Genomic DNA, 21953 nt, shown 5'->3' with positions numbered 1-21953 from the left:
TATATCACAAAAAAAGCTCGGAGTCCATGACGAAATGCCCTACTTTCGTACAGAGTAAACTTCCAAAGGACGAAGTTCTCCTTTGTAGAACATGGCCTAAAATGTAAAGCAGATTTTTTTCAGATATATACATGTTACAAATATACAAGAAAAATATAATACATCATAAAAATAATTATCATCAACAACAAAAATTACACTATATAGATAACTATATAAATCACAAGTCCTTAATATATATTTGCTTTCTGTTTAACACAAGAAATTTATTTATTTAGTAGATGACGAATTGTTTTGATAATACACCATCTTAATTGCGTGGTACCTTCATAGCTCAGGTCTAAGCCATCACGATATGAGAAAAATTGTCATACAGGTTGACCCCTTTACTAAAAATCTTTTATAAGATTTAATAAATCCTACATTGTTTCTAAGACAAAGTTCACTTAATTTTATGTTTATTTCAGAACAAATTAACTTAAGTTTTATCAAAATCGACGGGTCGTGGCAAAATAGAAGAAAATAGAATTTTAGATCCATCAAAACGTTGTAAACAAACTTTCAACAGAAATCTAAAATTTGACAATATCTTGTGGATCTTATTTGTGTTAATATCATTAGTGCCTACATGTAAAATAATGTGAGAAAATTGTTCTAAAATAAACTCTCCTCTTTTAATTTTTGCTTCAATGTCCACCAGATGTGCACCTCTATGAACCATGACAGTGAGATTATCCACTTGATCCACGTATTTAGCAATATAATCCGAAATAAGGACTACATGAAACTTATCCGAAAAAATTCAAATTTGGAGAGACTGAGCTAACTTCCTAGCAATAGTGATTTTATCATACAATGCAAATTCTAAATAAATTAAATATGCGTCACTAGCCCAGTCACCGAGTATTTTAATCATTTCACTGGGCACTTGCGAACGAAAACTTAACATAGCACCTCCCCTTCTGAAACCATGACTAGAAAATTTTGCTTTATTTCGCCCAGTTTTCTTAATTAGATCCTTAATATAACGTCGAAATATAGAATACGAGATAGGAGTTTAACCACCCTTGCCTTTATATAAAAAGGCCGAAGAATCTTCAGACGCAGGTACCAATTTGCGCATATTCTCATATGCTGCCACAGGACACAAGGAGGACTGTGGATTTCTAACTATCGGAATTTTGAGGACACGTCTGCCAAATTGATTAGTTTTCGACCATTTGAAATTAACAACTATTAAATCCCCTGACTGCTCCCTCTGGTCAACTGTTTATTCTTATTAAACTTAAGGGCACCAACTTGAATTTTCTAGCCATACAGTAAAAAGCAAATAAAAATAAACACCAAACTGAAGCATCATTAGGATCGTTCATGTTAAGAAAGCTTTTAATTTCCAACAAAATTTGCGGCGAAAATATATTTGATAATTTTTGTGTGTGCATTCAGGAAAGGACATGGCTGTCAAACAACTCTGCTAAAACTTTTGGAAGATTGGAAACTTGCTTTGGAACGAAATCACTTTTTTGGCTGCTATTCTTATGGATTTATCTAAAGCGTTTGACTGACTTCCCCACAATATTTTCATGTGTAAACTGTCTTCCTTATTTATCAAGTAGAAAACAACAAATAAAGATAGGTGGTATTGTAAGCCGATGGGCAGATATTGAAAAAGGTGTACCCCAGGAATCAATACTAGTGCCTTTACTATTTAAAGTATTTATCAACGACATTTTTTATTTCATTGAAAAGGGTAATCTTTATAAGTATGCAGATGATAATACTTTGTCATACTGTTCTTCTAGTCTGCTGAAAGGCCTCCTTCCTTTAGAATTGGTGATATTAATGTGACATGTGAAGAGACAGTGAAACTCCTAGGTGTTGATATAGATTTTGCTAAATTTTGATATTCATATTAAAATTATTTGTACAAAAGCTGTACAACAGCTGAATATTTTAAAAATAGTTGGTAGAAATCTTCGTAAACTAAGTAGACTTACTATTTTTCATACATTTATATTGTCAAATTTTAATATTTGCCCTCTTTCTTGGCACTTTTGTTCAATGGCCAATACAAAGAAAATAGAAAAAAATACAAGAAAGAGCATTACGGTATGTGTATTATGATTATAACTCTTCTTATGAGGATCTTTTAATAAAGGCAAAAATGCCTTCACTATATATAAGACGTGTTAGAGCCATGGCACTAGAAACTTTTAAAATTTTACATGATCAAGCACCACCTGCATTATCCGATTTAATCTGTAAACAAAATCATAAATATAATTTCAGATACAGTAACTTACTACAGATCCTTCATGTAAAAACAACAATGTATGGGAAACAATCATTTAAGTACGCTGCTCCAGTCCTCTGGAACTCTCTTCCTGATGAGTTCAGACAGTGCTCAAATTTTAATCAATTTAAATCTATGATTTCGAGCTGGGAGGGAAAAAACTGCTCCTGTGTTGCCTGTAAAACATGATTTGTGTTACCATGACTGAAGCAGCGCACCTAAACCTTATTATTCTCTGCGTGGATCTGTTTATTTTTATTGATGTTTTGCTTGCTTATCTTGCTTAAATTTACGCTACTAGTTTTATTAAACAGCTTATTGCTTGCTTTGCATTTAATTTGCTTATAAGTGCTTGTAAATGTCTTAACTTGTCTTCGTCATATTTTATTTATGTCCAGGTCCGGGTGTTAAAAGAATAGGCCTGCAGCAGCTTGTCGTAAAAGGCGACTAAACAGTGCTCAGAAACCTAGCCGGGGGCTAGGGCGCTCTGCCCACAGAGCAACTGGGATGTGTGCCCCAGGTGGTGGAATGGGGTACCCCTGGCGTGTTACATGCTGGGGTTGTCAGGCTATAATACGGAAAACCTGACCGCAAACCATAGTGGTGCATCGTGTTGGGAAAGATGCCACGTTCCTCGCACGTTAAAGAACCCTACTGTGGTATTCTTCCGGAGTAGGAACAATAGGGCTCCGCCACAGGAGGCTAAATTGCCCGACCCTACTCACCTCTCCCTATTTCCAGTGGCAATCAAATATTGTTGACCCCATTGTCCTTGTGTCCCATCCCTTTTTTCATTTCATCATCATTTCATGTTCATTTTATCATCAATTGCATGTTCATCGTCTGAATATAGCTGAAATATTGCTGCTCGGACGTTAAACCCCAACAAACAAACAAACATTTATTTATGTCTCGTTTTATGTATTGTCTTACATGTATCCATGCACGCACTGTTTTATTATTCACTTTATGTCGTTTGTAAAAGCTCTTTAAGAGCTTATGTTGTTTTGTTACATAACATGCCGACTTTAAATAAAGCTTATTTGATTTGATTTAATATGAAAGTCGTCTAATGACGGAAATGAAATGGCCTAAAAATAAATGCAAAGTACGAACTCGTTTTAATTTATTTATTAAAACTAACCTTTTAAGCCATTTTCTCGTAGAGCGTTAATCTATTAAAGGAACTTTATTCTCTATAAACTGACAATTCATTTCGATTTATCCAATTTCCAAAGTGCATAAAATTTCCATCATGATAGATACACGAGTGTCTGGAAACCCCTTCAGAACGCCCTTTAGAGATTATATAGTCGTGATTTCGAAATGTAGAATAGTTTGAACATCTGACAACTACATTTTTTCAGTGCATGATATCAAACTTCATCAAAATATATTGTACAATCTAGGACGCGTTATCCTTTTGAACTTTGATATTCCTTCATTATCTGCGTATGGAGTTTATACGTTATGCCAGAGCTTGTCGAAATTACGTGGACTTTTTGTACCGTGCTAGACTTCTTAAAATTAGGCTACTTGAACGGGATTATATGCCGCAAGATTATAGTCATCAATACGCAAGTTTTATGGTCGTCACCGTTAACTGATGGATCGATATGGTGTATCCATCTGTACCACGAAAAACAATGTGTTCACAATGTCATAGTTTTCCTTTTCTATTTCGTCAACTCCAGACGTGACATTTTGTGAGCATTTTACTCGGCGGGTGTCAAAGTCTAAAAAAGCAGAGGACACTTACCATATACCGGTTCACCTGGTCCATGCCCAAGCTATTAGTAGTGTCTGGGTGGCTCATTTACATTGTTTATTTGTACGTCTTCTTTTTTGGTTATTTCATGTCATTTGTTGTGTCTATATTTTACCCGTCTAGTCTTTGTCTTGTGATATATTATTTTGAATTCCGCTCGAACCCTTGTTCCCCTGATTACTGTTTACATTCATATTTACTACTCAAGTCGATACTGCATATTTTCTATTAAGCCTAACTGTAGAGGTATTTACTATGTATAACCCTGGACTTAAGTGGCTGCTAGTAACTCAACACTTCGATTGGATGAAGCCTTACATTTTGAGTACTTTTCTAGCGGTGATGCATGTAGAACTTTCAAGTGTCCATCATCTTGTAAATTTGGTGGGATTCCCTCTGACTTGTAGGTTACTTTTGAACAGAATTTTGGTCCTTTGGATGCAGATATATATTTTCTTCCAACTTTTTCTAAGACAAAGAGTATAGCTGTCTAGCTGAGTTGAAAATAAACTGTTATCACAGAGCCATATCTCGCCTGTCGCACATGGTATTTGACATATGCATGAAACGTGTATGGAAATGAAGCGTAGTGATGCTAATGGAACTATTCACTAAATGCAATTGACTAAACACGAATTGTCCACGTGCAACTGATTAATAAGGAAACTTAACATTGAAACATATCAAAAATCAATATGCATGGGACGGTTATAGCATTGTAATGTAGTGGTTAATGCAACTGCACACTAAATATGATTGACCTAGCACTGGGAATAATAAAAAAAAGTTAGTAATATTCAATTCCAGTCTAATCAAAAGTAGTTTAAAAAAAACGAACAAATCAGAACCCTTAATGCGAACGCCGACGCGCGACTTTTGGTATAGTTAAGCATAAAAAATTTATCTTGTCCGTAGTTATGCAAGGTAAATAGCGCTAGTCGGTGTTTACCTTTCCGTCCCCGACAAGATTTTTTTTTTATTTTCGGACCTGAATACAATATTTTGGTAAGGATATAACTGGCAGCATGTCGATTTTCAATAATTTTAGTTACCAATTATGTACAAGTTTTATAAATTGTGGCCACGCTGTCACGTGACATGTACGTGTTAACCATAAAAGCTTTAGATTACATGTAGTGCAGCAAAGGGTAATTAAGGGAACCAAGATTCTCGCGGAAATTAGAAGAATCCAATCCGACACAAAGACCAGACAAGGAAAATAGACACACAAATGAGCACAAACCTGTAGGGTACTACGTTATTTCCACTCCTAAATTATAAGAACACTAACTCATCACAACATCATAGGGATGTGTTTGAATTAATTTCTTACATGTTTTATAGAACTGGTACATTGCTTAAATTTTAAGCTTATAAAATACGAAATATTCTCGTAGGTTTACAATTCAGATGTTATGACCTTAAGTTGGTCTGCACAAATAGCGTATTTAAACAGGTGACATTAGTCTTCCATGAAATAAATACGACATATAAGGATCACTATGATTACGTAATAGGCTGAAGGAAAATTTGAAATTTTATACACCAGTTCAAGTGAATGGTGTATGGAATTTTGATGGCTAGCTAATTAAAATAAAATCAGATTCATTGAAACATGAAATTTCAAAATTAACATCAATTATTTTTTTTCATTTAAGACGTATACATGATTAAAAACAAATTGAAAACGAAACAAAACTATGGGAAAATAAGCAAAACTAAGGGAGATAACAAAATTACGCTTTGATATTTTTCATTCTACTGCATATATATATTTACGAGTTAGCTACTGGTCTGTGTGCATATATTAACTACTTTGCTTTAACTGACAAGTCACTTCCAGCAAAACCTCCTTAACAAATACAGCTTGAAATGGTGACTTGTAAAAATAGTTCAAATGTTTTTTGTTCCTAAAATGTTTATTTTACTTGCAAACAGTATTAGATTTAATTTAGATGTAAAACAACAGCAGTTGTCATGCCTAGGTAAACTTTATAGAAAGGGTTCAGGATCTGGTTCCCAATCAAACTGAATGGCTGTAACGAGAAAATGTCAAAGAAACAATAACTCCACCAAGATGATAAATATCAGGCCAACCATGGTCTTCAATGAATGACCTCACACCACAGGGCAGGATGCAGCTGGACCATAAAAAATATACAGTTACAACACAATAGTTGCCCCCTTCATTTAATTCTCAACCATGAATGATTAATGTATGGATAGCACAAGAAACTAAAAATTATGATGGACTAAAAATGAACACTGGTATACTGCCTTCCATGCAAATAATACAAAAAAACTTCTTTTTTTTCACTGCAATCACACAATAAATTAGCAGCAACAATTTAAACTCCTCCCTTTCTCAATCAAAATAAGTCTGACCAGTGGAGAAATTTTTATACCCCTGCAAACAAAGCAAAAGTAATCAAAATGCTTCAACAGATGTACATGTAAGGACTATTTAAAACTACATCCAATCTTGGTACTTCATAATTATTTAATTTTTTCCTATCTATCTGTATAAAATACTCTTTAGCAAGGGAAAGAACTAGACAAATGAAAACTAATATTCAATAGAATTTATTACAGAAGTAACAAATATTTCTTATCCAACAAAAATTACAATAACAATGTGTTAACTCTTAAGCACCATTACATTTTTATCTCTACATTTTGATTGTATAATTAAACAAAATATAAATGAGATAATCACTTGGCATAACATCAAATTTATCACAAATGAATTTATAGTATGGGTGGCATTCATTAAATCAACCTAATGGAATTACAACATAATGACCCTGCACAACAAATTCATTTCATGTTTAAATTGAAACAAAATTTTTACCCTCATAACTAGACTTAATGGAGCAGTCACATCTGGTGATGATTCACTACTAAATATGATGAAACATTGGATAAGAGTGAGAAATATTTAAGTTCACTGTGCAATAGTTAGTAATTCTATGGCATTTGTTTCAGCATATTGAAAATTTAGCAGTGTGAATCTGGCTCCAAGGCATTTCCATTGAAGCCTTTCGCATAGGAATTACACCTTACTACTAACTATCCATATAAAGATTTGTGCTATTTCTAGAGATAGAAAACTTTCAAATTCTTAGTCAGTGTTCATTGTTAGTGGTATTTAAAAGCAACAGAAATGTAAAAACTGATTCAATTTTACTCCTGTAGTCACTTCAGACAGTTCTATAATGCATAGTAAAATGCACATTTTTTTCTTACATCACCTCTTTAAATAAATATGATGCATCAATACCTTTTTGGTTCATGTATTTAAAAAATCCAGTGGTGCACAAAATAAAAAAAAAAAAGAATAAACAATTGCATAAGTTTAATTGGACCAGTATTGAATTCCTTTTAAATATACATGGGAGGCAATTATCAGAAAAAAAAGTCAAATCTTACAGAAAAAAAATACACAATGAGATAATTGTAAGACAACTTAAAAATTACAAATATACATATGATTTGTTTGCTACAGATAAATATTTAAGTATTATCTAACTCCGTATTCTAGAAGTGCATTATAAATGAATATAATCTTGATATACAGTTTTAAGTGTGTTTAATACTAATGCATCAAATCCAATTAGGAAGATCTTAACAAAAATAGTTTTCGCGAAATATTCTACATTCATCTATGTAAAACGAGGCTCCAAGCAGTCTGAATCACTCACATGGATTGAATTTTGCCGTTCAAGGGCAATAAATTTAACAAGGAGTCGTCCAACAATATTGACTCAAGAAGACTTTGGTAGGATTTATCATAAGGATCATTTCAGCAATTGGAAGTTTCTTTCTATCATAGTTTTCAAGATATTGGCTGAAAACTGAAAAAAGTCATTGTTTACCTTTCAGTGGCAATACCTCTTACAAGGAGTTGTCTGACTTTTAACTCAGAAAACTTTTGTGCAATAAAAAAGATCATTTTAAATTTGAAAGAATTTGGCTAAACCTAACAATTTTGGAGATGTAAAATGCAAAAAACTACTGTTTGACCCCTATGTTCTATTTTTAGTAATGGCAACCATATTTTTTTTGACGGATCAAAAATCCCCATATCAGTTCTATGCAGGATACCCCACAGAACATTCAATTTCATACCAAGTTTGGTTCCAATTGATCAAGTAGTGTCAGAGAAGAGATTTGAAAAATTAAAATGACGACAGACGCCAAGTGATGGCAATAGCTCACATGGCCTTTGGCAAGGTGAGCTAATAATGTTTCACTTCACATTCTACATAATAGCAATCAATGTTAAAAAAAAAAAAACCCAATAATATCACACTCTTAAATTTACTCTTTTAGTTCCTGTCTTCATAACAAGCAAAAATAGTTTTTAGGCAACAGGCCTTTATTTGTCCAAAAGGCCTATAAATATTAGGGATGGTGCTTTTCTTACATATTTCCCTTAATGTCCAAATCAGTATCTGCAAGTATTCAATCAGAAAATCTTAGTTGAAGTATGGCAAAAGGATGGAATGATGGGAAAAGGCAAAAGTTTGTCCATATTAGCACATTTTGTTTTAAAGAAGCTACAATGGACATTCTTAATATGACAGTAAAAAGTCACTATTGACGACTTTTCATTCTTGGATATCAATGTTTCTGCTTTGATGAACATTAGTTTGTTTGTCATTTTTTTCTAATTCACAGACACCACTAGACAACCTTACTTTAAAATTTTGTCAATTCCTGTAATCTGTGAAATTTTCGCAGCAGATTTTCACAATTAGAGGTGTAACATGAAAAGTAAACTGTTGTGAATATTTTCTTTGGAGAACATTAAACTATAGTTTGGGGATATGTTGCAAATTTACAACTGGGCGAAAGCAGATTGATCACAAACTGTGAAAAAAAGATGGTGCAATAGTTCTCCAGTTTACGATATATAACCAGCAAAGGCATGGCATCCAAAAACAAAAATTCCTTTGAAGTATTGCCAAAACCAATATAGTCCTGTATCTTCCAGCTTAGCAGGTTACCAAAGAATTTCTATTTGACAAGTTTTATAGACATTGCCTAACATGACTGTTCATAGAAAAATTTACAATTTAATAAAAGATCATTTTTTAGTAAGCATGGGTGATTTAAATGCTCTATTTATAGACTTTGTAGAAGATAAAACAAGAGGCGACAGTGGTGCTGGAGAGGAATAGGACATCAAGGCAGCCATCTTTGATGAAACTTTTGGATTTGGCATCTTTCCTTCAACTTCTATCATGTTTTCAATGTTGCTTAAAGGATTTAATGTTGACTGATCCATTGTGTTTTCTGCTTTACAGTTGTTGTTTGTACTCTGTAAGAATTGAAGCAATCCTAAATGTAAATAATTTCATGAAACTATCTTAAATAGAGTTCATATAAAGCTACTTATTTTTACAATGTAATGTTTTATACCATACATAAGTTTAAACCAAAGACACTATTTGTAGTTTTCTAGACAACTGTTCCACACTAAACACAATAAAACACTAAAGAAAGAACAATCTGTTCATCAATACAGGGAAATACATGTAGAATGTGAATGATTAGTCATATTCAAAGAAAACATATGGCACACATTCGACAAATGATGTGTTTAATCATCTTACTTTCTTCCGCTTTTAATGGCAAATAGAATACTAACTCAGTTATTTTTTGAAACAAAAAGCTTTCTAACATTATTATAAAATGTTCTTTCAGCCTATTACGAAACAAATGGAGATTCAATACCTCTGAGCTCTTATTGCTGGTACCTGTACCATTCTTCCTGTTCAGTTTATCATCAAGACGGTCTTTAGACGAAAGTAGGAAGTCTTTATCCTTAAACAAATTAGTACATCAACAAACCATAAGATCTAGGAATTCTTATGATAAAAAAAATGTTCAAACTATTATTTAATGGATAGTGTTATTTATATCAAGGTTTTAATGAAATTGCTTTTGATTTGATAAAAAGATATTGGTGACAATTATCATGCTTTGACTGTAGAAATGCTGTGACTAACTTAACTGCAAACAAGATTAATAAAGGACATTATGTTGACAATAAGAGGTGTCAATCTCATATACTGAATAAAGCTTGCTTCATATACACTTCCACTGTAAATCTATATATTTTGATTGAATATCTACAAGGCTAAAAGAGCATCAAATAATGTGAAGACATACAAAATGATTCTTAATGTATGCACCTAATCTTGGAAGTAGGGTGTTAAATCATCGTACAAGCACTCATTTGTAGCAAACAGTTAAATAAGTAAACCTTCATAAGAGGACAGCAGGAGTACTTAACATGCAACTTTAGGTACTGAAGAAAAGAATCAAATCAACATGTCCACTCTAAGAAATATATAAATATATTATATACAGCTCACCTTGATTTTAAGTTTGAGTTTGTCTACATGTTTTGTCTGAGCAGAGTACTGAGTAGTCTGAGATACAACAGATAGTTCAGAAGTGTATTCCACCACAGGTAATGACACAGACGGGTAATTAGATTTGTCACATAAATTACTACAGCAACATATAACACCTTCCTTCAGTGTATCAGACAAACCTACATGCTGGAAAACATAGTAAAATGATATGTATTTACATGATTTGCATATTGTTTATACTGTTTTTGTTGTGTTACTGGAAGTTTAACCAACTTTGAATTTTCCCCCTGACTATCTAACAATGGACATTAAGTTTACACTATGCCATTTTGTCTATTCTTACAAATAGCAAAGTCAAATATATATAAGTTCTTCTGTATTTAAGTAAACACTGATGATCTTTTAACTGAGAAGACTAAAATAATCCAAAATAAGCTAGACTTATTACCTTAAGTCCTCCCCAAAATTTAACCCCTATTAGATCTTCATTTATGTCAGCTAAATAGACAGTATCCATCTGCTTTCCACTGAAATATATTAATAAAATTATTTGTCTACAAAAACAATAAATGCATATCAACGAATTCTCATAATTATATTCGCCCCGTGCAGGTCCGGGTGTTAAAAGAATAGGCCTACAGCAGCGCTAAGCTTGTCGTAAAAGGCGACTAAATAGTGCTCAGAAACCTAGCCGGGGGCTAGGCGCTCTGCCCACAGAGCAACTGGGATGTGTGCCCCAGGTGGTGGAATGGGGTACCCCTGGCGTGTTACATGCTGGGGTTGTCAGGCTATAATACGGAAAACCTGACTGCAAACCATAGTGGTGCACCGTGTTGGGAAAGATGCCACGTTCCTCGCATGTTAAAGAACCCTGCTGTGGTATTGGATAGGAGTAGGAACCTTTGCACTCCGCCACAGGAGGCTAAATTGCCCGACCTTACCCATCCCCCTTTTTCCAGTGGCTATCAAAATTTGTCAACCCTATTATCCTTGTGACCCATCCTTTTTTTTTCATTTCATGTTCATTTTATCATCCATTTCATGTTCATTGTCCGAATATAGCTGAAATATTGCTGCTCGGACGTTAAACCCCAACAAACAAACAAACATAATTATATTCAATGCTTCCATGTTTCAAGATTTAAACATGAAAGAGTAAAAAATGTTTTTTCTTGCTCAAATAAATAAAACAACACATTGTATCATATCAATTCTTTGTACAGCATTCATTAATTATAATATAAATAAAATAAGTCAAGAGACGAATTGCATCCAAACTAGTATACACTTTATTTCCAGTATGTCAAAGAGAAAAACCTTATATTAAGCTAAAAACTAGCACTTTGCTTTTGGAAGAAAAAAAAACATGAAAAGGTGATAACCCAGATAAACAGAAAGTTAATCCCCCCTGGTTCAACCTGCACAAACTCTTAAATGTAAAGTATTAGACAATATATATGGACTGACATTTGAAATACTGAAGTCATTATTAAAACATGTTAAGGATAAAATGATGGAACTATTATTGGAAACACAACAACTATACCTGTTATCAAAAGTAGAATGAATGACTGATATGACAATTCCCACCAAGTCAACCTCTTTGTAGGGCGGTCTTTTCCTGACTACATCTTGTTTGGTAGAAACCTACACATAAAAAAACACAACACTCTATCTTGTACTTTTTATATAAGACCTAAATGCATGTACTCAAATCATGTGAATGAAAAAAAAAAAAAAAAGTAAACGTGCAAAAATTAATGACACCAACAACTTATATAAAACAACAAGCCTTGAATTATCTACAGGTTAACATGTATTCACCACCTCACAATATTTAGATTAAGATTGTAACATACTGACCTCCCTTGATTCATATATTATATCCAATATGTTGTCATCTAAAGATAAAGGTTTAAACTGAGTTTGCTTAGTAGCTGTCAATGGTATACCACTGGATCCAGGTCTGGAATATAAAAACAGTTGTCTTAATAATGATGCAATAATTGGTGTATTTACAGTGTATGTACCATGATACACATATCTATGAGGTTGTATGAAATGTTCATCTAAGAAAATTTAAATTTGTTTAGAATTATTCTTTAAACAGGAAGATAGAGTCTATCAAAATATAAGAAAAAAATTTACCAATATAAGATGTTCTACCATGTAAAAAGTAAGAATTTTGTAACTGAAGCTTTGTTGTAGATGAAAAGATGAACCATGCATCAACACAATACAATTATGAGTAATTAACACCAGTCTTAAGCACTTGATAAGGAAGTTTTTGGGGCATTTGAAGAATAACTTTGAAACAAAAACAAATCACACAAAACATTGAAAAATCATGACAAACATTAAACAAAATAAAAATAAAATCCCTCAAAAAGGCTCTGAGTTAACTCAACCCATGTAGAACAATAAAGACAAATGTCATTATATCTGTTTTAAAAGGCAGAAAATATATATATACAGGTACATATATATATATGTATAATTGAAATGTAATACAGGCAAAAGTCTTTATGACCTTACCTTGGAGAAGAAGAAGTCAGACTATAGATTTTATATCTCTTGCCTTCCTGTAAATCATAATGACCTGAAGATGGTCTCCATATTGTCAGTAAGTATGCTAAAAAAAAAAAAAAAATGGCACATGTACACTCAGCGTCACATATATAACAATTTTTAAAATTTTAAATAAAAATTGGTCTGCAGTTTTATATATTGACACCTACCGATATTTAAATACGTTTAACAACTTTCTCATACATATAACAAAACAGTTTCTCTGTAAAATGTGAATTGTTCAAATCTGATGACATTTTAAATCCAAATTACTATGTTTATATTGTCAAATCAACCATGACTTTGTTACCAAGACAATTTTCGGTTGTTGGTAGTTTGACGAAAACAAAGATTAATTGTCTTACTTTGTGTCCAAAATTCTTCTGAAGGTTATCGTTCCTACTAATTAATTGTTTATTTTCAAATTTGTAAGAATTTAAATTTGGTCAACATGAAAATTAAAAAATTCAATTATCAGTATTTTGTCAAAAACTGGCACTTGGCAACAAAAATTGCTGAATTACAATGGAATTTCTTGTAAGGACTTATAAAATATTTTTTGATTGTGCATATCAATCATAAGTTCTGATGTTTGGTTTTTGTAAACTGAGAAACTCTTAACGAATAAATTGAAAGACAATTCTGCCTGGATAAAAGAACGAATGAAGAAAATTATGATTAAATCGAAAATGGGCTCGAACTGACGCCAAGTATAGGTAAAACTTCCCCCAAAAAATTCACAACATGTACCATAAAATTGTATGCAAAATAAGAGCCTAAGTACCATCAAACAGGAAGTTGGAGTTTGAACAATAATATTCAAGAGGTATTACTCATCATGATTTACATGTATATTAAAATCAATCTGAAAGGTATGGGATAAGAAAAAAATGACCAACAATTGAAAAGACAAGTGAACAAACTTAGTGATTGCAGTATAGCTCCCAGAGGCAAGTAAAGATATTTCCTTACAGCTTTGGTTATCAGAATCCTTCCTACAACACCCAACAACTCTCAGCTTCATCAAGGGAACAACTATCCTGTCTTTCATATTCTGCAATAAAGACATTGTTTAAACTTTCTCAGAATTTTACAGTCATACTAGTAGTTATCCCTTTTGAATCATTTTCAGTGTCTTTCCTTCAATAATTGTCATTTGGAAAGAAATACTTTATAAGTAAGTTCCATGTCTGTAATACAGATTTAATTAACCAGCGGTTGATTTAAAAAAAGTCCAGTGTAAAATTGATAGTAAGTTCTGGGAGAACAATGACAAATTTTAGTGACATTGAAACTAACAATAGATTTATACTTACACTCATTTGTGAAACTGAGTACAGGCGTGTGACCAGGGGGTAGGGGATATGACCAACTTTTATTTTGAAAAACATACATAAAATCAATTAAGCACAATCAGAGTCTGGATATTTTTTTCTGAATAATCCCTTCCAGACCACCTACAAAATTTCTGGCTCAGAGCCTGTTAACTTCCATGCAAGATTGGAAAATGTAAGTAAATTTTGACAGTAAATATACCAATCTCCCTAGATAAATTACAAAACACTCATTCATGTACATGTACATACCTGTTCACCTTCACTCCATGCTTTCTGAAATTTAGAATTCATTTTCTGTCTTTTCTCCTCTTGTAAAGCTCTTTGGTATTTCATTAATAGTTCTAACTGGACAGTGCTTAAATTCATCTTAAACATATTATGACAAGACATAAGTCGTCTACAAAGAGTTACCAGAATTTTTCGGTAAAATAATAATGCATGTTTAATCTAGGTTAGTATCTCTGTTGCATATATTTGATTTTGAAACGGTCTTACATACTCAAACTTCAGGTTGGACCTATTTCACATGTAAGTGCCTGGAAAAATCATATTTAATCTTATAGATTGAAGAATAACTTTTGGTTTTATAATTCAAATATCAAAATGAATTCTCATAAATCACTATAAATACACGTATGTTAGAAAATAAATGTGCAAATGCAAATATCAATTAAATTGTAAAAATGCCAACTTTTTCAGGAGACAAAACAGTTGCTTAAGAAACTGCAGCATAAAATCCCTTTTTTAATGTCCAACATCATGAAAACATGGAACATAATAGAGAACTTCCTTCCATTCAATCATACTATCAAAATAATTACCAAAAACTTTGTTTTAAGTGATAGTTCAACATCCTTACCACAACTGAACAGATGGTTGGACTGAATGAGGTATACCACAAGATGGGCATATAAATATAGCTTAGAGACAAGTTATCCCATGATAAACTTTCAAATACCTGGACATCATCAGGATACTTTGCTGTGTTAATGGCTTCATAAATTTCCTCCCCAGTACTTAGACTTTCAATCTCTTTACTTGTCCACTTCTTTCTTGTTACAATTTTCTCTGTGAAAAAAAAATAATGATAACAGTGCTTGATATACACACTTTGCTTACAGGATTAAAAAAAAATTGTGGAAGGTACACAATTTATGCAGACACATACAAAGCTCATTCAAATGTGTGCTACTCATATTTGCAATAAAAATCAACCAGGATTGAGGCTTCAAAGCTTTTTAACGATGTCATATTAGAATTCATGACTAACCTTCTGATACATTTTTTTCTTGTTCTTTCTCCATTTGTATGTATAATTTCTCCATCTTTTCTTGTTTGATTTGTTGGAATGTCTGTTTATATTTTTCCTCAGCAGTCTGTGTTCTAAAAACACAACCTCCAGCTGGTAACTTCTCCATGAACTGAAATTAAATAATAATCTGTATTACAAATGTAAATCTAATAATATAATGTATATATATATAAGTGAGATTAGTTTTATGAACCTAAGGCTATGCCCAACATATTTTTTTTTCATTAGGTTTTTGGTGAGGGCAAAAATGAAAAAAGTCTCCAATACATGTTATTTATCAACATAATGTAAACTTAAAGAAAATATGTACATATATACATTCACGGAGAGTATAACAGTAAACATAACACTAGAAGTGTGATACAGTATAGTAGATAAAGTAAATTACTCCAACTGAAAAATACAAAGTTAACATACAATGTATTTCATGCTTTTTAATCATCAAATATAATCAATGAAACTAAAAAGCAAAAAAAAAGCATAGCATGAAGAAGCCAATATGTCTAAGGAGGACCTATTCAGAAAAAAATAAGTTTCAGTAGCAAAAAACTGGGCATTTAAAGGAACATTAAGTGATACCCTGCACATAATGGTGGAAAAAAGGGGACGACAAAAAGTTCAAAATGGCCTGACTCCAAAACTACACTTTGGATTTTGCTAAGAATTAATATTAACCTGTATTTTATAGTACTTAACAACTGTTCAAAGTTTTAAAAAATTCATTGACCTGTTCTTAAAGTTATCATCTGGAAACCATAGGGGCATAAGAAAACAGACTTACACACAACTTTTTGGAGGGTATCACATAATACTTCACCACTACATGTGGTAGAGTACAAAAAGGAATTAGACACCTAAAAGACTATTATATTTCTATAAATAATAGCAAGCTTCATTTTGCAACAATGTCAAAAGTTTTGTTCACCAACATTCAGAAAAAAAAAAATCCAAAATAAAAATGTATAAAAATACTTGCAGTACACATCTCCAGGAATCTTACCATTGTAGGGTATTTCCTCACAACAACTACATCTAGACATCCTATTAGCCCCCCTTCACCATGCACTGATGATAGGGGTATACACAGAGGGGTATGATCAGTCTGATACCCCAATCTAGCATCACAAGGAGCAGGTCTGGTAGAATTACAACACAACTTCAATACTAATGACTCCGGTGCCTGTCAAAAAATAGATTTTAGCTTCAAAACATATAATAATTGCTCAAGTACCGTGTATACTCGAGTATAAGTTGATCCACCTATGACTTGGACCCCTTCACAGTCCAAAATTTCTGGAACCTAGCCTTGACCTGCTTATAAGTCAGACGGATTTCTGACAGCTGCATTGTTAACATTCTTTAATACAAAGAGTATACCTGTTTGTTTTGATAAATTAAATAAATGTTAAAATAAATAATTACAAGCCAGAGTTGTTTTAATAGTAATAATTAATTAAATTTTTGACAAGCCATGTGGATTGTTTTGATATGGCCATTTTTTCATTCATTCTAATTATGGTAAAACCATGGATCCTGAAACGGTAAAAAATGCCTGTCATTGACCAACAAATTTTGCAAATGACCAACAACAATTTTCCAATATCGGACATAAAAAATTGTCAACCCTTATGAATTACAGTCTGTGTGGTTTTGTTAGTGTATAAACATCCTGTCTACCAGTCTCCTAATTGTTTATTGGAAATAAATTGACAGGTGTGTGTCAATTTTAGCCGATGTGCAGCCACCTGTGACTGTGATTTACCTGTAACTGATTAGATGATTGCATAATTGAATTAACGGTACACATGCAGCCCCATTGCGTAAACGAATTAATTGAAGTGACTCAGACAATTTCCATACATTTATTACTTGATTTATTAAGGAAAAGATTGAGATGTCCATCAATCATTTTCCTACCAATCTTTCAGAGGTAACAAAAGCACATGGAACTGAAACTATGAATCAGTCATAGTTTGTAATTATTAATTCGTCAATTGAATCGTTTTAACACAGAAGTCAACAGACCATTTAAATCAATATACAAAATGTGTTTGCGATTTTCTTTTATAAATAATCAACATTTTTTTTACCACTCGGAAGTTTTCGGCTGTTTGCCTTTGTGATGAAAAAGTCTGAGAGATACAATGTTTTGCTTAAATGTTAGAATGGCCACATGTGATCGAAACCGAACTTGTTCACACGCTCTGATATTCTGTAAAAGACAGAGTATGTAATGAAATAACACACTTTCCAATATTTAACTTAAAATAACTACATACAAATGTTTTTTAATGTTTATTTTCGGTCTGAGCATGTAAAAGACTAACAAAAATGTCTGCTGCAGTTTGATAAAATGTCCAGCATGGGCTGTCAAAATTTCCGGACCCTTGCCAATATCCAAATTAACATCATAACTACAGTAACAATAAAGAATAAAACAGAAAGTTTATGATACTCTAACAACTGATTTCTGAAGATATTTCAGTAAGTTAAGAGGTTTTATCATAAAGAAAATGAAATTCATTAGAAGAATTGCCATTACCAACTAAAATATTGATTACTTTTGTCATGAATTATGGTACGTTATTGTGTCATGTTTCTATTACACCTTTAGGTCTTTAGCTATATGAGTGTACACAGGTAAAAATCAATACACAAAATGGATGAATGAGAAGTAGGAATAAAATCTTTAAAGGCCAGTATTGTGGCAAAATAAAGACTAAACAGTAAATATTCTTTTACTGCATCATATTTTAGCTGTAAAAGGTAGAAGATGAAGAGTCTTCCTAAACCAACGTTTACAATTTAAACATTGGCGTAAACAGTGCTCGCCTGGCTGTTCAATGTTGGTGTCACGCTCATGTCAATTATCATGCTTTTGACATTTTCAAGCTGAAAATTTTAGTTCATTAACTAAATCTTGTCTATAAGTCGGAACCATTCCCAGCAGTTAAAAATTTAGTCCCATAAATCAGACTTATAGGCAAGTATATACAGTACATTTTCACTTGAATGGGTAAAATTGCAATATGAAAGTATTCTTCTGTATTTATCTAATATATTTTAGTGAAAAGTTGAGACAGACACAATGAAATGTTATCTAGTCCAAATTTTGAAAATGAGAAGTCTTTTTAAAGTAAAGGCATATAAAAATAGATTACTGTATTAAAATACTATATTTTAAAAAGTTTACCTCAAGTGGAGGACATGCATTTTGAGTGCCAACAAGTTCTGCCCCTGACACACAAAGTTTTTGTCCAACTTGTATTTTTCCCTTGTTGATCAAGGTGGTCAATGGTCCATCAACATCTGTATTGATACTATACCATCCATCTGTCAATGTTATCTGAATAGAAGTCAAATTTTAATTGTAATCTCAAAATTTTGATTGGCTAACCCTAACTATTTCATACATGGTACATTTTTGATAACATTTTCAATGTTTATGCTACTTCATGATTATCCATATTTTTTTAGCATATTTTACATGTATAAAGATGATCAGTAAATCCTGAATTTTGTGGGTTTTTTTTATCATGGGAACAATGGAGAGAAGTATAATTTGTACAAACTAAGAAGATTCCGCAAAAGTAAATACGTCTGACATTTGGACCATAAAACACAAACATAATATTGATTGGTATGATTAAACAAATGGTAAACACTATTTAACAAAAAAATTACTTGTATGACTTTTTTCACAATCAAAATGATTAAACATCAAATTTCATACTCAAGTAAAATCTTTAAGTAGCACCCCAGCTAAAGATCATGCAAAATGTGATTCATGGGTAAAAAGCTGACATATTTTTATTTTTGATATTTTGTTCGAAATGTCATGGTAAACAGAAATAAACATTTGGTTTTTCATATAACCTGTGTTCTTAGGAGATAAAAATTATATAGAATGCACTGTAGATTTCAAAATTAAGGGAGATAACTCTGTAAATGGTGCTCAAATACAATAGAATCTACTGTATTTTTAATGTCGATTATCTCCTAAGAGCAGGCAGATTTGAATGAATAATTACACATTTCATAGTATAGACCCATAAAACAACTTAATTACAAAAATAAAAATATGTAGCCTTTTTTGAGGTGTATCACATTTTTCAGATTTTGCATGATTCTTACAAAGACAGATACTTAATTCAATATATATTTAATACTCATAAAAGCATACTTTTGGTTCTTTTCTAGAAGAATTTAGCTCAATACTAGACACACATAACACCATTCTTTTAGTTGGAGTATCATCTCTTTCACAAATCTTCATTATTGCTGACCTGCAGAAAGTTAGGTAAGGGTACACTGACAGTTAAGTTGTCCAACAAGTCAAAATATAGAGTTTAATTCAAAAATACATGTACATAGAGTTAATATTGACGTAATTTACCACACTTTATTATTTACAATAATATGCATTTTGCAGGAAACAGTGTTTTGTTTTTTTTTTATTTTTGAAGAAACAATACCAAAAATATGATGCACAAGATATAACCAAAGAACAGATTATGTACAGAACATATATGTCTGAAGTCATACATTTTGTTATTTTAAAAGGGATCAGTTAGGTTATACCAAGTGTTGATAGCCATCTTGATACATGTATATAAATGTCTTTTTTTTATAGATTATATTACATTCGTTCATTGTTAGAAACCTTTGCAGTCATAACTTACAAAAGTTTATACAGGTATTTTGAAACTTCAATTCTTTCATCTCATGATATTTTAAATCAAAGATGAATAAATACATGTACTGCTTGTTTACATTATTATCAGACAAATTTTAGATACCTTTGACACTTGTCAATTTCTCTGTCATATCGGTATTTCATCTGCAACATCACAACCTCAGGTGTCAAACATCTACAAAATCATCAAGGAAAGTTAGCAGTTGATTTATTTATTTATTTGATTTGACAAAAGCCCAAATTATTTAAACACTATGTTGTAACCAATTCTGTCGAGTTTAAGAAAAATTGGACAAGATTTATTAATGCAAATACATACATTGAATTTGTTTGTTCAAACCTGCAATTCCTTATATGTTTCATATTTTAATTCTGCACATGTAAACAAACTTAACACTTGAGATGTGTAATTCAAGTATAATTATAAACTATTTTACCGGCCAGCAAAAATCTGAGGACAGCTGACTTCATAAGCAGCCAATTTCCACACCACCCATCTGTAGTGGTTGTTAAACCATTTCTCATCTATCAAGTTACTGTCAACACCATCAAGAGTAAGAAAAGCTTGGTAGAACTCCTGTTTCCCTACATAACCTTTATCATCAGGTATCAGAATAGCTCCATCTCCTACGATGATACTGTGGATCTGTTTACCATAGAAATCAGGAAGATAGAACTTGTGTTGACTAGCATTTCCACATCTCACCTGTTTAGTTGATGGATATACATGGATAAGTGATTCCTAAAAAAAATAAACAATTAGATCAACATACAATTTTATGCATACAGTCTTGTGTTGAAGGAAAGGCTATTTATGAAAAAAAAAAATGTTTCAGGGTTAGTAATAGATAATATACACCTTCAGGTAAATGGCTGAAATTGCATATAGGTCAATTTTCAAACTGCCACAATAAATCTACTATCAAAACAATCCTAGTAACATTCATAACCTGGTTCTGCCAAGATATCACATTCTTTATCTTTAACCTCCCCTGTCTTTGCTTCATCTGATATAATCTTCCTTCTACAGGCTGTACTTTCTTCTTTGTTTTCGCCTTTATTCTTTCTTCCTGTAGATGTCTTGCTTTCCTAATGGATTGTACAGTATTCTCATTGACTGTAAACGAACCAATCTGATTACTTTGACTGTCATCCCTTATAGCTGCACTGTTTACATGTTTGTGCACACTGGACTTTTGATTTATAGAATACTGTATTTTGCCATCAGTAGAATTTAGCTGCATACTATTGGTGCTGTTGGAATCTGAAATTTAATGATAACTATTTTTTATAGAACATTAATCTAACATACTGAAATGCAATGGTTATAAATGGCATCAAGAAACAACAGTTTCAGTACATATAATAGTAACACTTCCTAAACATTCACATATCATTACTGTTAGCTACTAGACAATATTGATCATTTGTGATTATTTGAAAGTATGAGTAAGAGTCTATTTGTACCTAATTTAACATACGATATAGTTACATAAAAAAAAAATATCTTATAAATAATCTTCACTACATAAATACTTACAAGCAAACATAAAAATCACATAGCTTAAAAATCAACTGACCAAATGAAATGAA

General features: G+C 32.1%; 1 protein-coding gene across 3 annotated transcripts in view; it reads right to left on the bottom strand.

Annotated features, from left to right (window-relative positions):
* Positions 1 to 6628: 6628 nt before the first annotated feature.
* Positions 6629 to 21953, bottom strand: part of LOC148622038 (uncharacterized) — a 37284-nt gene continuing 21959 nt past the window's right edge. For all 3 annotated transcript variants that reach the window (XM_088571524.1, XM_088571523.1, XM_088571525.1), the window contains 17 exons: positions 21311 to 21624; positions 20798 to 21102; positions 20464 to 20535; positions 19848 to 19950; positions 18858 to 19010; positions 16665 to 16844; positions 15623 to 15773; positions 15311 to 15420; positions 14602 to 14718; positions 13988 to 14069; positions 12983 to 13079; positions 12311 to 12413; positions 11994 to 12094; positions 10896 to 10974; positions 10445 to 10633; positions 9801 to 9890; positions 6629 to 9384 (listed from right to left, as the gene is read on the bottom strand). In XM_088571524.1, the coding sequence (XP_088427650.1) occupies positions 9151 to 9384; positions 9801 to 9890; positions 10445 to 10633; positions 10896 to 10974; positions 11994 to 12094; positions 12311 to 12413; positions 12983 to 13079; positions 13988 to 14069; positions 14602 to 14718; positions 15311 to 15420; positions 15623 to 15773; positions 16665 to 16844; positions 18858 to 19010; positions 19848 to 19950; positions 20464 to 20535; positions 20798 to 21102; positions 21311 to 21624 (2480 nt within the window). In that variant the 3' untranslated portion in view covers positions 6629 to 9150. The remainder of the gene's footprint in view (positions 9385 to 9800; positions 9891 to 10444; positions 10634 to 10895; positions 10975 to 11993; positions 12095 to 12310; positions 12414 to 12982; positions 13080 to 13987; positions 14070 to 14601; positions 14719 to 15310; positions 15421 to 15622; positions 15774 to 16664; positions 16845 to 18857; positions 19011 to 19847; positions 19951 to 20463; positions 20536 to 20797; positions 21103 to 21310; positions 21625 to 21953) is intronic.

Source organism: Perna viridis, chromosome 3 (assembly GCF_037379345.1).
Source record: "Perna viridis isolate PV_CMFRI_1.1 ecotype Kerala chromosome 3, ASM3737934v1, whole genome shotgun sequence".
Taxonomy (NCBI): Eukaryota; Metazoa; Mollusca; class Bivalvia; order Mytilida; family Mytilidae; genus Perna; species Perna viridis.
The sequence above is the reverse complement of the archived record's forward strand: the minus strand, read 5'-3'. Positions and strand labels throughout refer to the sequence as shown.